The 14935-nt window shown below is 54.2% G+C and overlaps 1 protein-coding gene across 6 annotated transcripts in view; it reads right to left on the reverse strand.

The window, feature by feature from the left end:
• Nucleotides 1–243: 243 nt before the first annotated feature.
• RASAL1 (RAS protein activator like 1) overlaps nucleotides 244–14935 on the reverse strand; it is a 28540-nt gene continuing 13848 nt past the window's right edge. For 2 of the 6 annotated variants that reach the window (XM_068562754.1, XM_068562750.1), the window contains 16 exons: nucleotides 14781–14912; nucleotides 12907–12995; nucleotides 12530–12647; nucleotides 12243–12396; nucleotides 11800–11864; nucleotides 11417–11529; nucleotides 9157–9349; nucleotides 8689–8691; nucleotides 6128–6265; nucleotides 5423–5567; nucleotides 4043–4215; nucleotides 2762–2899; nucleotides 2539–2674; nucleotides 1687–1807; nucleotides 658–716; nucleotides 244–383 (listed from right to left, as the gene is read on the reverse strand). In XM_068562754.1, the coding sequence (XP_068418855.1) occupies nucleotides 244–383; nucleotides 658–716; nucleotides 1687–1807; nucleotides 2539–2674; nucleotides 2762–2899; nucleotides 4043–4215; nucleotides 5423–5567; nucleotides 6128–6265; nucleotides 8689–8691; nucleotides 9157–9349; nucleotides 11417–11529; nucleotides 11800–11864; nucleotides 12243–12396; nucleotides 12530–12647; nucleotides 12907–12995; nucleotides 14781–14912 (1917 nt within the window). The remainder of the gene's footprint in view (nucleotides 384–657; nucleotides 717–1686; nucleotides 1808–2538; nucleotides 2675–2761; nucleotides 2900–4042; nucleotides 4216–5422; nucleotides 5568–6127; nucleotides 6266–8688; nucleotides 8692–9156; nucleotides 9350–11416; nucleotides 11530–11799; nucleotides 11865–12242; nucleotides 12397–12529; nucleotides 12648–12906; nucleotides 12996–14780; nucleotides 14913–14935) is intronic. The other 4 variants (XM_068562752.1, XM_068562748.1, XM_068562749.1 and 1 more) reach the window with 3 other exon arrangements.

Here is a 14935-nt window from a genome sequence, read left to right on the forward strand (position 1 = left end):
CCACTCCAGAGTGCCTCAACCCAGAGGGTAAGACCCATTCAGTGCAAGGCTGGTCCCCTGCCCAAGGGTTTCCATGCCTGGGTTCTGGGCTTAGGACACGTGGGATTAGGATATTTCCAGGAGCCTGCAAGCCACAGCATCAACGAGGTACCAGACAGCCACGAGGAGACTCCTGGGCCAGGGGACGCTGAGAAGGGCCCACCGGCTCTTTCCGCCTCCCTCCAGGCTGGCTCTGGCATGTCCTCAGGGCCTCAGGGGGCGTAGGGCCACCTTCCGCTGCTCCTGATGCTGGAACTCCTCGTGGGCTTGATCCAGGTCTGCGAGCACCTCCAGCAGACGGGCAGCTGCCTCTCTCTGGTGAGCCAGGGCATCAGGACAGGCCCCTGGGAGAAAGAAAAGGAGGCCACAGGGGCTCAGCGAGGCCAGGGCAGGCTGCTGTAATTCAGATCCAGTGGCTTCCTCGGGCTCCATATGTGCCTGGTGCCCTGAGATCCTAAAATGTGCCAGAGCCGCATACACACAGCCCTCTGGCCTGCTGGTGGACTGGAAAGAGGAGAGTGGGAGGGGAGGAGAGGGCGGGGTGCTTAGCAAGTTGTGGGAGGTATCAGAGAGGGCAAAGGGACCTCCTTATCCCCTTACCTTCCGTGGCACTGGAGCCCTTCTCTGTGTCTGCCTCGGGAGTCGTAACCAGGTTGGAATCCTCCAGGAATTTCATCCTGAAAGTTAAGAGGGAGAAAACCAAGCTGGTTCCTGAGTCCCAATGCTGCTCTCGAACTCAGAGATTCTGCTGGTTGAAGGAGACATTACAGGTTCCCACTAAACCATCATCATCATCACAGCAAACATTTATAGCATGTCAGATCCTATTCTAAGCCCTTTACATGTATAAACTCATTTAATTAGCACAAAACACATGTAGGTACTTACTATTGGCTCCATTATACAGATGATCACTGAGACACAGAGAAGTAATGTAACTTACCTAAGGTCACACAGCATAATAATAATTGTTACCCTTTATTGAAAGCTAATTATGTGGCCAGGCACCTACAAAGTGCTTTACCTGTATTAGCTCATTTGTTCCTTAGGACAACCCCATGAGGTATGTACAGTTGGTACCCTTATTTTCCAGATGAGGAAACTGAGGTAGAGAAGGTAAGCAACTCGCCCAAGATCACACAGCCAGTGAGTAGCCAGTCCAGGATTTGAACCCAGGCAAGCCAGCTTCAGAACCCACACTATGAGTTGGAACAAATCTCCGTCACTGAATGACAGTGATCCTGAGGCCAGCCAGCAAGGTGGAGGGACACATCCAAGCTCTGTGCCCTGTGTCTCTGGAGTCCTGGGTATCAAAAGATCCCAAGAGCCATGGGACTTCCCTGGCAGTCCAGTGGTTAAGATTCTGTGCTTCCAATGCTGTGGGTGCGGGTTCGATCCCTGGTCAGGGAACTAAGACCCCACATGCTGCGCAGCATGACCAAAAAGTAAAAATTAAAAAAAAAAAAAAAGATCCCAAGATCCAGTTCCACATTAGGGTCCACCTGAGGATGCTTCCCTGGAACCTGGGCCCCCAGAAGCTCATCAGATGCACATGGAAAGAAAGAACATGTGGACATGGGGAGGGCACAGTGGGTAGCTGCCCCAGCTGGTCATAGTGAAGTGGGTTGGGTGGTGGGGAGGACCCACCTGAGCCGGTCCCGCCCTAGAAGCAACTGCCGATACACCATTTGGGTCTCAGCATCGGGATCCAGCGGGTCACTCCAGTCGCCCAGGGTGACGCCTGAGTGCGTGCGGCTGCAACCGGCAGCTGAGGGGGACACGGCATCATCATTAACTTCCCATTCCCCTTTCAGAAGCCCCATGGCCAGGCCCTGCCCCTTCTGCCTCTAAAATCACCCTTCAAACCTACTACTTCCCTCAAGCCCCACTGCCTCAACCTTCGCCCAGAAGAGCCACAGTCTCACTTCTCTCCATCCCCCTCCCACATTCTAGGCTCCAGCCACAGACTTTTCTCAATCCTTCAGCCCACGTTTGCTCTGCCTGAAACACTCTTCCTTCCTCCAACTTCACTACTTAACTCTTATCCTTCTCAGGTCACATTTAAGCAGCAGCTACTCCAGGAAGCCCTATTGCTGTCCTACCCTGGGGCTGGGTCAGAGGCGTTCTCTGGAGTCTCAAAAGCCACACCTTGGCACTTGTAACACTGTATTACAATGGTCTGGTTATTCACTTGTTTTCCTTGAGAGCAAGCCTGATGTCTGTGTACCACTAGACGCCTGGCGTTTAGTGGGCGCTTAAAAGATATCTGTGTGCCAGGCAGTGTTCTAATCGCTTTGCATATGTCAACTTATTTACTCCTCACAGCAATCCTACAAGGTGGACACTATTATCAACCCCATTTCACACTTTGGGAGACCTTAAAGCAAGAGAGAGGTTAAGGAACTTGCCCAAGGTTGCAGCGCCAACCCAGGCGGAGGTGGGACACTCTCTGATTGACAGGTGTGGAGGGCGGGGCCTGAGTCCGCCCCGCCCCCTCACCTGAGCGCTCGGCCTGGAGGCAGCAGGTCCAGTGCGCGCTGCGGAACGCACCGGGGTGGCAGGCGGCTAGCTTGTCCGGATTGGGGGCGCTGGCCTTGCGCAGGGCCGATAGCCACTGGTTGAGCTCGTTCACGTTCTTCAGGGAGTTGGTGGGGGGCGGTCAGAGGTGGGGTGGGACCCAAGGGGCTCCCTCCGCTCCTCCCTCATATTCGCGGCGCCTCACCTTGCACTGGAGGTAGGTGGTGTGCAGCGCTCCCGCGCCGTCCTGCGTCACCACCTGCATCACGTGCGGCAGCTGGAAGGCGCCCTCGTCCACGCGCTCCACGGCGCGGATGTGCGACACCGGGATGGAGGAGCGCGTCTGTGAGAGAGGACTGTCGCTGCCGGGCGGGCCGGGGGCTGGGGCTGGGGTGGCTGTGCCCAGGGACAGCTTTCCTGTGGGTGTGTGCCCTGGCGTGGGGACATTCACCCCGTGCATCTGTGCTATGTGCGTGTCCACTTGGCAGTTCCATGAGTCCTGCAGTCCTGGCCCATCACCCTCTAAGTGACAACGTCTCTGGACATCAGCTTCCACCATCTTCATCCTCCTCCTCCTCCTCCTCCTCATCGCAACCCCTGACACAGCACTTGAGATGTAGTTTAAGCATGATACATTTCTCAACTTATTTCATCATTACAACAAATTTCTGAGGCTGGGTCTATTATTCCTCCCAATTTATAGATGAGGAAACTGAGGCACAAGAGGATTAAAGGACCCTCCTGAGGTCACTCAGCTGGTGGAGCCAGAATTGGAACCCAGGGAGTTGAACTCTAGAATCTACACTCTGCTGATAAAGTAGAAAGAATAAGTTGTGGGCACCCTCTCCAGTGTTAGCTATTACGATCTGTAGATGTGCAGACACAGAAATGGGTAGATCCAGTGTGTGTCTCAGTTTGTGCTAGACTTGAATGGCAGCCCCATGAGAGCAGGGAGTTTATGTCTTGTTTACTGTGGTATCTCCAGTGACTAGAACACTGCGTGGTACATAGTAGGTGCTCGAATAAATGCTTGATGGATGAATGATGAGTGAACAAATGCCTGGATGTGAGTGCCCGTCCAGCCGGGCATGTACCTCTGGGTGAACAGATCCAATTTTCTGTGAGTCTCTATGGTATGTGGGCAGAAACCTGGGTGGGCACATCTGAGTGGGGTTAAGCAGTGTCCATGCCCTGTGCGTGTCCACATCTGGGAGGACACGTCCCCGCCACCATAGGTGCGTGTGCTGAAGAATGTTTGATGCTATGTGTAGGTGTTTGCCTGTCCGTGTCCTGTGCCCACACTGACCCAAAGATAGGAGCAGAGCCTGGCCTCAGACTTGCTGGACTTGCTAAGCTGCTAAGCTGCCACGGGGCCTTGGGCAGTCCTTGTCCCCTCCTGGACCTCAGCATCTCCCTGGGTACAAAGAGGCAGCTCTATGAGGGCGGCCACCCCTGGAAAACCCTCCACAGTGGGCTGGAGCCCCACCTGCCACTCAGGATTCCTGGAGTAGGAGAGCATCTCCCCGCTGAGCCGGAAGTAGCGCTTCTTGAACGCAAAGCGTGTGGCCAGGCCGGAGGGCTCTTCCTTGCGCTTGAGCAGGTAGCCTTCTCGAACGGTCACCGAGGGCGGGACCAGGGCCCTGGCTGGGCCCCCAGGCTCTGCGAAATGGGGAGGGGGGACTGTGAACCCTTCCCACCCAGGCTGAACCTGCCGAGGGCCTCATGGAGGAGCGTGATTCTTGGCTCCCCTAGAGGCAGGAGGATGGAGAAGATGACTTTGGACTCCACTTTCTCCATAGGGAAGCGGGGGGTGGGGGTGGCAGGGAGTGGGGGGCCCAAAGTTGGTCTTGGCGATCCCTTTCCAACTTGAGGGATGTGCAGGCAGCCAGCAGGGGGAGCCACGCCTTATGGAGTCAGTCCAGGGAGTGCCCTGGATCTAGCCACCCTTAGGGGGTCCAGACACAGGCCCTCCCCAGTACACAGGGACTCACCAGGCCACCACCAGACCTCCACATTTCAACAGGTTGCTCCTTTGTGACTTGGACCCAACTGTCTCATGACCCGGGCTCCACACTGTGATATAGACTCACCCCCAACTCCTCTGCTTAAAACTATCCCGTAGTTCCATTTCACTCCAGGTGAAAGCCAAAATCCTTCCAGCGACCCCACATGATCTGCCCCCCCCACCTCTCTTTCACTCCCTCTCATTCATTCTTCTTCACTGGCCCCCTCACTGTCACTCTCTGTCCCCACCTCAGGGCCTTTGCACATGCTGTGCCCAGCCTGGAACACTTCCCCAGGATCCTCATGGCTTGCTCTCTGTCCTCTTTCAGGTCTTTATTCTAATATCACCCTAGTGAGGCCATTCTTGGCCACCCTCTCTAAAAGAATGACCTGCCACCCCCAGCCCAATATTCCCTTCCCTCTTTTATTTTTTCTCCTAAGCACTTATCACTCCGTTAACACATGTGATTTGGTAATTAATCTTGTTTACAGCTTGTTGTCTCCACTAGAATAAAACTTCCACGAGAGCAGGAGTTTCTTCTGTCTCGTCCACTGCTGTTTCCCCAGCACCTGGAACAGTGTCTATTACAAAGTAGGCACTTAATAGATATTTGTCAATTGCATGAGTACCATGCCACGATTCCCGCTCACATCTCCACACGGGCTGGAATGGTCTGGAGGGCCTGAGTCTGTTCATCTGTGGGACCTAGCACGGTATGTGCCAGGAAATGTTAGTTGACTGACTAGCTGACCCACAGGTCCACGGTCTCAGTGCTAGGGGTAGGGGAGGGGTGGTAGAAGGGCAGGTCCCGAGGGTCCAGTGGAATGACAAGCTGGCTGTGGCAGGGCCACAGGAACTCACCCTCCTTCCCATCCACATCCACCAGCTGGTCCAGGAAGTCTCTCACACGCGAAATACTCTGCAGCAGGAAGGGGTGTAGGGGGGCCATCCACAGCTCCTTGCCCTGGCCCAGCTGCTGGCCCAGGTTTCCAATGCTCTGCACAGCCTGGAGCAAAGAAGCAGGGGATGCCAGGGCCAAGGTCACTGCAGTGAGGGAGGCCCTCTGTAGACCCAGAACAGAGCCCCAGAGTCCTGGCTCCCAAATCAGTGCTCAACAAAAGGAGAAAACTCCTAGCAGCACCTGCTTTAGACGATATCTGTCCCTCTCTGTGCACAGATATGTATCCCCAGTGCTTTTATTTTGTCCCCTCCTGAACCCAAATAACCCCATTCAGGACTGCTTGATCCCATCGTGCATACTCGAGCCCATCAGAACCTCAGAATGTGACCCCTTTGCAAAGGATGGTCTGATTCATACTAAGGCATAAATGACTGCTAGCCTGCTTCCCGCTTTCCCCCTGGAAGGGTAGGGGTTTTGTTCCAAAGAGGGAATTAGAAAGAGAAATGAATGCTTTCACATTCAGGATGGAAAGCTAATGGTGCCGTTTCAAACAGAGGTTTCTCTGGGTCTCATTTGGGTCTTCCACGGGTCTGGCCTCCGCTCTGTTCCTCCCATGCTTCTCACTGGCTAAGGGCACCCAAGATGGGGGGCTCCACTGCCGGCACCTTGGCAAGCAGCAGCAGTGAACGGCTGGTCTGGGGATCTGCGTGCTGGTCCCGGAGGTCAAACAGCTTCGGGGTGAGGATGGCAGGAGCGAAGAATCGCAGGAAGAGAAAGCCACTTATGGCCAGGTTCTTCACATCCTGCGGAGAGGAGCAGCAGGTGAGCGGGGTCCCTCAAATCCACTTCACAGCTGGGGAAACTGAGGCAGCAAGGACTAAAGATTGGTGGTACAAGGGGAAGTAGAATGGGAGACAGGTCAGGAGGCCATCCTGGTCTGCCAAGGAGGCTTTTCCTCTCTGGGCCTCAGTTTCCCCACCTGGAAAATGGAGTAATAATACCAATCCTGCACGATCAGACTTAGCCAAACATCCTCAGAGTCTGCTTTGTGCCAAGCACTGTGCTAAGGGCACAGCCCTATGAAAGAGGCATCATCGTTATTCCCATTTTACAGCTGAGGAACCAGAGGCTCAGAGATGTCAAGTGACTTGCCCAAGGTCACACAGCTGCTGAGTAGAAGAGGCAGGATTCAAACCCAGATCTACAATTTCTGATAATGAATAGCAACAGGCCAAATACTTCTCCATACATTTGCTTATTTAATATTCACCCTAGGAGGTGCTGTATCTCCATTTTTGAGAGGAAGCAACTGAGACCCAGAGAGGGAAGGTCACTTGCCCAAGGCCACACAGCTATAAGTGGCAGAGCCAGGATTTGAACCCAGGCAGGATTTGAACTCTGCTCTTCACCACACTCTCCTGCATTCAACACTAGCTACTGAGTGTCAAAAACTAAGCCTGAACTGTCACATTTACTCCTAAAGCAATCCCATGGGGGTAGATACTATTATCTCTGTTTTCCAGATGAAGAAACCGAGGCTCAGTAGTGAACCCAGTTCAGCTGGCTCCCTTGCACATCCCCCAGCCCCAGCCTCTGCCCCCTACAAACTGTAAAGTATGGCGCCCCTCTGTGTGAGACCCAGGCCTGGTCCACCTGCATGCACCTAAGGCTGGTTCCCCCAGCTCCAGCAGAGGGGACCTGGGGAGAAGGTGTCTCTCTATCCTGGGTGCTGGCTCCCCCCAGGTGGCTCCTCACCGACCCCTCACACTCACCAAGCTATACGTAGCCCGAGAATGTGCTGCAGTGTTTATTTAGGGGCTGTATTCACACATAAGAGAATACCCTCTCTGGGTGTGTGCTAACTTCCCGGGGGCACCTCTGCGTTGACAGTGAGCCCTGCCAGGAGCTGGGCACCTGGAGCTGCCCAGAGGTGAGGGTGGAGGTCCCACTCATCTGGAACCCTGAACCGCCCCCAAGGCTGCCCCCCCAGCCCACCATGTTCCAGGGTAATTTTAGCCTTTGACATCAGCTCATTAACTTCCTCCTTTCTTGAGAAGGAGGAACAAGTGTCAGAGCGGCAAAGAAAGGGGCTCCCTTGGGTTCCCGCGACCCCATCCATCCTCGTGGGCCTGAGGAAGTCTCTGCTCCCTGCCCGTGGCCTCTGCCTACCACGGAGGCTGAGAACTGGGGGACACTTGGGTGTCATTGATCTTGGCTCCTCCCACAAGGGCCAGGCTGTCTGGGGTGTTGGCCTCCCGCTTCCCTCCCTTCCCCTCTGCCTTGGCTGTGTCCCACTTAGCACCTCCACTGGCAACCCAGGCAAAAGCCCTGCAGCTGGGGGGTAGATCACCCATGTCCCAGTTTGGAGGCCCAGAGCTCACTCCTCAGGCGGGGATGAGGCAAGAAGGAACAGATTCCCACTGCGAGTCTGGAGGCCTAGCCTTGAGTCCACGACTCTTGGCCAAGGTGCCTCACCTCTCTGGGCCTCAGTTTCCCCATCTGTAAGTGGGGAGAGGTGTGGCATAAATCGGGACCTCTTAACCCAGGCTCTAGGGGTTGGGCCATTACATCTCCAACATTTAGTGGGTCCTAGATCTTTCTGCAAAGCGAACCCCAGTCTGCATTTCTATTATGTCAGAGCTGTGTAAGACCTAGCCTCACTCGATGTCATTTGTAAGCAAGGACCGTGACGACCACCTCGGAAGGCATGCTGAGCATTAAACCTGGGGGTCTCAAACTGGTAACCCACAGGCCAGTCCAGCTGCAAACGTGTAATGATTGGCTCAAAGTATTATTGTTGTGTTATTGTTGTTAGGTAAATTAGTGCCAACATTTAAAAAATAAGATTCCACACATAAAATCCAGACTGTCAGATTAAAAAACAAAAAAACAAAAAAACTCTGAAGATCTGGCAATATTGGGTCCCCATTCCTACGTGGCAATAATTGATTGTCTGGATCTGCCCCTTTAAGACAAGCTGTGGGAGCTCCAGTTTGCCACAGTCCCTACCACTCCCTACTGCTCGACACCTTGACTGCTCTGTTCATTTACCTCATCTGCCTGAACCCTACAGCACCTGGAGTTCAACTTTTGTATCAGTATTAGAAAAGCACTAGCATGTGCAGGGATTTATTTTTAGACTTTATTTTAGGTGTCTGCTACTGAGTACTGTGTGCCAGCCATCTCTGTCTCTCTCTCTCTCTAATAGCTGGAATTTAAGAAGCACTTGCTTTGCGCCAGACTGTATTATTTGTTGGTTATGAGCACAGATTCAGGAGTCTGCCTGGGTGGGTGCCTATCCCATCACTAACCCCTCCTAGCTGTGTAACTTAACCTCTCTGGGCCTCAGTTTCCTCCTCTGTAAAATGGAATAATACTGGCACCCGGCTCGTAGAATGGAAGTGAAGACTAGACGAGGTAATAAATATGTAAAACAAGGTCTGACTCCTAGAAAGGGCTACATATAGTGTTAACTGCTATTATTATCATCATCACGATCATCATCATCATCACCCCTGGGTCCCAGATCCTATCAGAACACTGTCCCCACTTCTGCCAAGACACACAGCACTTCAGCGTGGGCAGCCCAGGTTTTGTTCCGCCCCTGCCCTTCCTCTCCCCGTGACCCTGAACAAGCTACTGCCCCTCCCCAGCCTCAGTCTCCCCATCTGCCCAATGGGAGTGCCTGGCCCACCTCGTGCTCTGCCTGGGGAAAGCGCTCCTCCACGCAATGGCGTAGCTGCTTGAAGGCGAGGCGGATGGCGGGCGGGCAGCGCCCCACGGAGCCCACAATGGCATCCATGATGGGCCCCAGGTAGCCCGTCAGCAGCCCCAGGCTGACCTCCCGCACGTGCTCCTCGGACGGCGCACCCTTGAAGGAGATTCTCCTGGGGGAGCAAGTGGAGGGCTCCGCCTCAGAGCCTGGCATCTGCCTGCTCAGAACCCTCCCACTGAGCTCAGAGAGCACCCACCTTCCCATCCCATCTCCACGGCCTCCCCTCCTACCATTCCACTGCAGCTGCTTAAACACACGGAGCTTATTTCTGTCTTGGAGCCTTTGTACCTGCTGATCCCCCTGCTGGGAATCACCTCCTCAAAGAGGCCATCCCTCCCCTACTGCTCATCATCACGGACCCTGGTTCAGTGCATTTTCAGTGTGGACCTGCCATACACACACTCCTGCCCCAGGGCCTTTGCACTTGCTGTTCCCCTTGCCTGGAACACTCTTCCAGCAGATCTGTGCACGACTCCCTCCCTCAACTCCTCCAAGTCTTTGATTCCATGTCCCCTTCTCTGGGAGGCTGTCCCTGTGACCACCCTACGGAATATCGCAAGCCCCTCCCCTGCTCCTGGCTCTTCCCAGGACCCTCCCTCACTTTATCTCCCTCCATTCCACTGATCGCCTGCAATAACCTTCTTCTTTAGTTTATTATCTGTCTCCCCCGAGAAGAGGGATTTGTGTCCATTTGCTCCCTGCTACGAACTCAGCATTCAGCCCAGTGCCTGGCACATAGTAGGTGCTTAACAATTGTTTCGTTGAATGGACAATGGAATAGCACTTTTCTATCTGCAATGATCTTGTTCCCTTCCTTCCTGTCCCCATGCAGGTTTAGGGTCTGTCTTGCCTACCCTCAGATTGTGAATTCCATAGAAGCCAGGCTGGGGGTTCTCAGCCCCACTGTGCCCTGGACCCAACAAGCTAAGCCCTGAACTAATTGTCTCTGGCATTGAATCATTTAATCCTAGTGGCAACCCAATGTTAGATTAAGTAGGCTGATTGTTCCCATTTAACAGATGAGGAAACTGAGGCTCAGAGAGTTCCCCTTGCAAATAGGTGGCAGAACAGAGATTATAACTCAAGACTGCCAGTTCCAGAGTCTGTCTGCAACTCTTCCCTGCCCAGGTTCCTGGATGCTCCTGCTCCCTGCGGGCGCCCACTGACTCCCACCATTCTTGCCAAGTGTGCTGGGAAAAGCCCTGGTCTAGGGGTTTCACAGATGGACTCTGCCCTTCTGCTCAGGGCCTGGATTCAAATCCCCACTTTGCAACTTCCCAACTGTGCAACCTTAGGCAGGTGACCTCCCCTCTCTGAGCCTCAGTTTCCTCATCTGTAAAAAGGGATCCTAATACCTGCCTCCGGGGTAGTCGGAAGGTGTGGGCAGCACTTGCTGGGCAAGGCCCAAAGTGAAGGAAAGACCCTCTCCTGCCTCCACCATGGTCCCCAATGGACTGCCCAGCAACCGGCTCGGATGGCTTGGCAGGAACAAGCCCGCCCACCCTGGCTGGAGGAGGAAAGTCCTGGAAAGAAAGGAGGAGCCCATGGGCTTCCCTGGTGGTCCAGTGGTTCAGACTCTGCGCTTCCACTGCAGGGGGTGCGGGTTCGATCCCTGGTCAGGGAACTAAGATCCCGTATGCTGCACAGCGCGGCCAAAACAAAAAAAGAAAGGAGGAGCCCAGGGAGGCATGAACTGACTCCCCCGACCCCGTCACTGCCCTGCTCCCTAACCCCATGTCATCAAGCGCTGCAGGATGCCACCTCTGCTCGCAGACCCACGCAGGGCCCTCCCCCAAGGGCCTCAGCCACCACCACCACGATCACAGAAATAACTAGTACTTATGGAGTATTAGTTAATGCTGGGCTTTGTGCGTATAACTCAGTTAATTCTCATGACAATCCATCAGGTAGATATTCACGGGGGTTTAAGTCACTTGCCCAGCAGGTGTGGCAGAGCTGGGATTTGGACCCAGGGAGCTCATGTCTCAGAGTCCTGCCCATAACCACTGCACCGTCTAAGGGGCTGGGCGCTTGCAGGGGAGGCTTTGAGGTAGAATGCGGGGCTCCTGAGCAGTCGTGCTGGAGGGAGGGGTGGGGGGCAGTCGGCAGAGACCCGACCTGACAAGGCTGCAGGCAGACAAGGGGGCCGTGGAGGGTTCACCCCTCAGGCTCGGCTCACCTGGTGCGGCCCAGGTCCATCTTGCACGGGTCCAGCTCCATGTACTTCCTCTCCTCGAAGACGCGGTTAATCACCGGCCTCAGGACCTCGTGCAGGTAGGGCATGCCCACGAGCTGGGGGCAGGGGGGCACCACACGGGGCGGGGCTGAGGGCGAGGCCAGGGTGTGCCCGTGAGCGAGGGGCAGGGGGACCACGCAGGGAGAGGTTCAGAGCGAGGCGGGGGCCTGCCCAAGGGCTGGGGTTGGGGTGCAACTCAGGGCTAGGCCAGCCACCAGCCACCAGCACCCCAGCTCAGCCACCAAGTGCCACCTGAGGCTGGCCACGCTCTGGGGTCCGAGTAGCACTGGGAAGGGAGTTCCCTTGAGGAAGCTTCACCTACTCACCTTCAGAAACTGTTCCATTGACTTGGATGCCAGGGAGTTAGAACGGAAGAGGGTGTTGGGGTCAGCTGGGAGGACAGAGGGAAATGTTTGCTGGGATTTGGGGGGCTGAATCCACTTCACCCCACCCACCCAAGGTGGGGGGTCATGATTCTTCCAGCCTCAGGAATTGAGGAGATTTGCAACGTCAACTCCGTTCACAGTACAAAGGCCCAGAGTGGTTAAGTGAGCTGCCTAAGGTCACACAGCTCATGAGTAGCAAAACCAGGGCCTGAACCCAGGACCATGCTGCCAGCTGACTGGGAGTGCACAGCCTGTGCCACCTCCGACACATACAGACACAGCAGCCCCTGCCCTCTGCCTGAGGCCCCCCCATTTCTCTCCCAGAGATGCGCTGCAGACTCATCCTTGGGGAGTGATGCCTGAGGGTCATGCAGGCAACTCACTGGTCCGTGCCACCTCACGCCGGGTGAGATAGTCCAGAAAGGGCCCAGCCAGGCCCTGGCCAAGAAAGAGCTTCACCAGCTTGGTGGCAAGCTCCTGGCGGCAGTCCCCCGAGGTCAGCTCCTCCAGGACAGCCAGGGGGCTGGCAGCATCTTCCTGCACAAGGACAGGAGGCAGGAGAGGTGGCCTGGGGCCCTGGGACCCCAAAGCAGAAAAGCCCAGCTAGACATCCCTGAAGCAAGGGGAGGCCATGATGCAGATCCCTGCCCACCCGCAGTGATGCACCCACCTCTGCCGGCCGCAGCACCGACTCCATGAGCAACTCCCTGAGTGGCTGGTAGTACTGGGAGGGCAGGACGCGGTCCTCGGTCAGGCGTACCTTCAGCCGCAGGGCGCCCAGGCTTCCCCTGGCCAGGGCCAGATCACAGGTGAAGGAACGTAAGTATGTATGGGCCAGCGCGGTGAGCCAAGGTAGGCAGGTGTGAGTACAGGTAAAGAGCATAGATATTTGTAAAACAAGACAGGTGTGGACAGGTGTGGGCAGGTGTGGCCAGTATAAACAGGTGTGAACAGATATCGACCGGTAGAAATACTGTAATGATACAAGCTGAAGGTGGTACCCAACATGGTTCCAGCCCAGCCTCCTCCCTCTGCACCCACGTTTACCCAGAATCCTCCTCCGCTCTGGGAAAGGGCAGGAGGTGGAACCAGCCATTGGGCGGGTTCTGCTGTAGGACCTGCGGGGGGAACTCCACCTGTGGGGGGGACACACAGACCCTCAGCAGAGCTCTGCCCCACCCAGCCTTGGAAGAAGAGGCCGGGCCGCCCACCCAAGGAGGGGCGGCAAAGCCCGCCAAGGGCTACCTCCTCCTCCCATACCGTATCCTGAGGGCCTCCAGGGGACACTTAATTTACAGTTGAGGAAACTGAGGTTCAGAGAAGTGGAGTGACTTGCCCAAGGTCACACAGCTGCTAGAGACAGCATGTCTGGACTGAGTGTATTTTCAGCTCTGTTTAGGGACGAAACTTGCATCTATCAAAAGGCATAAAGGGAATTCCCTGGCGGTCCAGTGGTGCGGCCAAAAGTAAATAAATAAATAAATAATAAAGACAGTCCAGAATGTCCACAAGCCCCACCTCCCTCTCTTTTTAAATAACAACTTTACAGAGATATAATTCACATCCCATACAATTCACTGATTTAAAGCGTATAATTCAGTGGTTTTTAGTATATTCACAGAGTTGGGTGACCATCACCACTAATTTCAGTCCATTTTCTATCAGTTCCCCCACCAAAAAAAAGCCTATACCCATTAGCAATCACTCCCCATCCCCCAGCCCCTGGCAACGACTAATCTACTTTACGTCTTTACAGATTTGCTCGTATTAGACATCTCATATAAATTAAATCATATAAGATGTGGGAGGTTTTGGGCTGACTTCTTTCACTTAGCATTGTGTTTTCAAAATTCATCCACGTTGTAGCATGTGTCAGTACTTTGTTCCTTTTCATGGCTGAATAATATTCCATTGCGTGGATATACTACATTTTGTTTATTCGTTCATCTGTTGATAGACATTTGGGCTGTTTCTACTTTTGGCTATTATGAACAATGCTGCTATGAACATTAATGTAACCTTTTTGGTGTGGTTATAAGTTTTCATTTCTCTTTGGTACACACCTAGGAGTAGAACTGCTGGGTCATGTGGTAACTCTATCTTTAATCATTTGAGGAACTGCCAGACCGTTTTCCAAAGCCGCTGCACCATTTTACAGTCCCACCAGGAGTGTATAACCAAGTCTTCCTCTTATTTGCTCTAACCTTGCCTCCTTTTAAAAACTGTCAGCCTTTGGAGTTCCCTGGTGGCCTAGTGGTTAGGATTTAGTGTTTTCACTGCCGTGGCCCAGGTTCAACCCCTGATGACGCAGTGCAGCCAAAAAAACCCAAAAACTGTCAGGCTTGAGTATACATCCACTACTACTGAGAGGCAAGAAAAAATCACATGCATTTTACAGATGGGGAGACTGAGGTTCCAAGAGAAAGACCATGAGCCCAGCGCTTCCAGGAGTAAGAGTTAGACTTAGATTCTGGAATCAGAGACACCTGAACTCAAATCTTGACTCTGCCATTTCTTAATCATATGACCTTGGGAAAGCCACTTAATCTCTCTGAACCTTTGTTTTCCCATCTGTAAAATGGGGACAATGGTCCTAGCCTCTTAACAGTGGCCATCAGGGTTACATAAATGAGGCGATGCTGGAGAAGCACTTAGCACAGGGCTAGCACACAGTCATCCTGGGTACTCTCATCCCAGAATAAGAATCTGGGCCCACCCTGTAACCTTGGACAGGTTCCTGCACCAGTGGAACAATGGCACTCCATCACCCAGGCCTGGCCAGGGGACCTGATGAGGCAGCCTTCACATCTACCCTTCCAAGCAAGCCCGAAGATGCCCAGCCCATCTCCCCCTTCCCCCTCGGAGGCAGTGGGAAGCCATGGAGGGTGTCAGGGGAGGGGGGTGTTGGGGGGGGTGCTCACCATGCCCAAGAAGTCATTCTTGCCAACCATGTCCCAGTCCCAGAGCTCCACCCGCAGCGGGGATGGGGAACCTGGCATCTCCCGCAGCTCCAGCACCTCATCCCAGTGTGGGAAGCGAGTCTTCTTGATGGTCTGGGAGAGGAGGGAGTGAGAGA

This window comes from Eschrichtius robustus, chromosome 14 (genome assembly GCF_028021215.1).
Source record: "Eschrichtius robustus isolate mEscRob2 chromosome 14, mEscRob2.pri, whole genome shotgun sequence".
In the NCBI taxonomy this organism is placed as follows: domain Eukaryota; kingdom Metazoa; phylum Chordata; class Mammalia; order Artiodactyla; family Eschrichtiidae; genus Eschrichtius; species Eschrichtius robustus.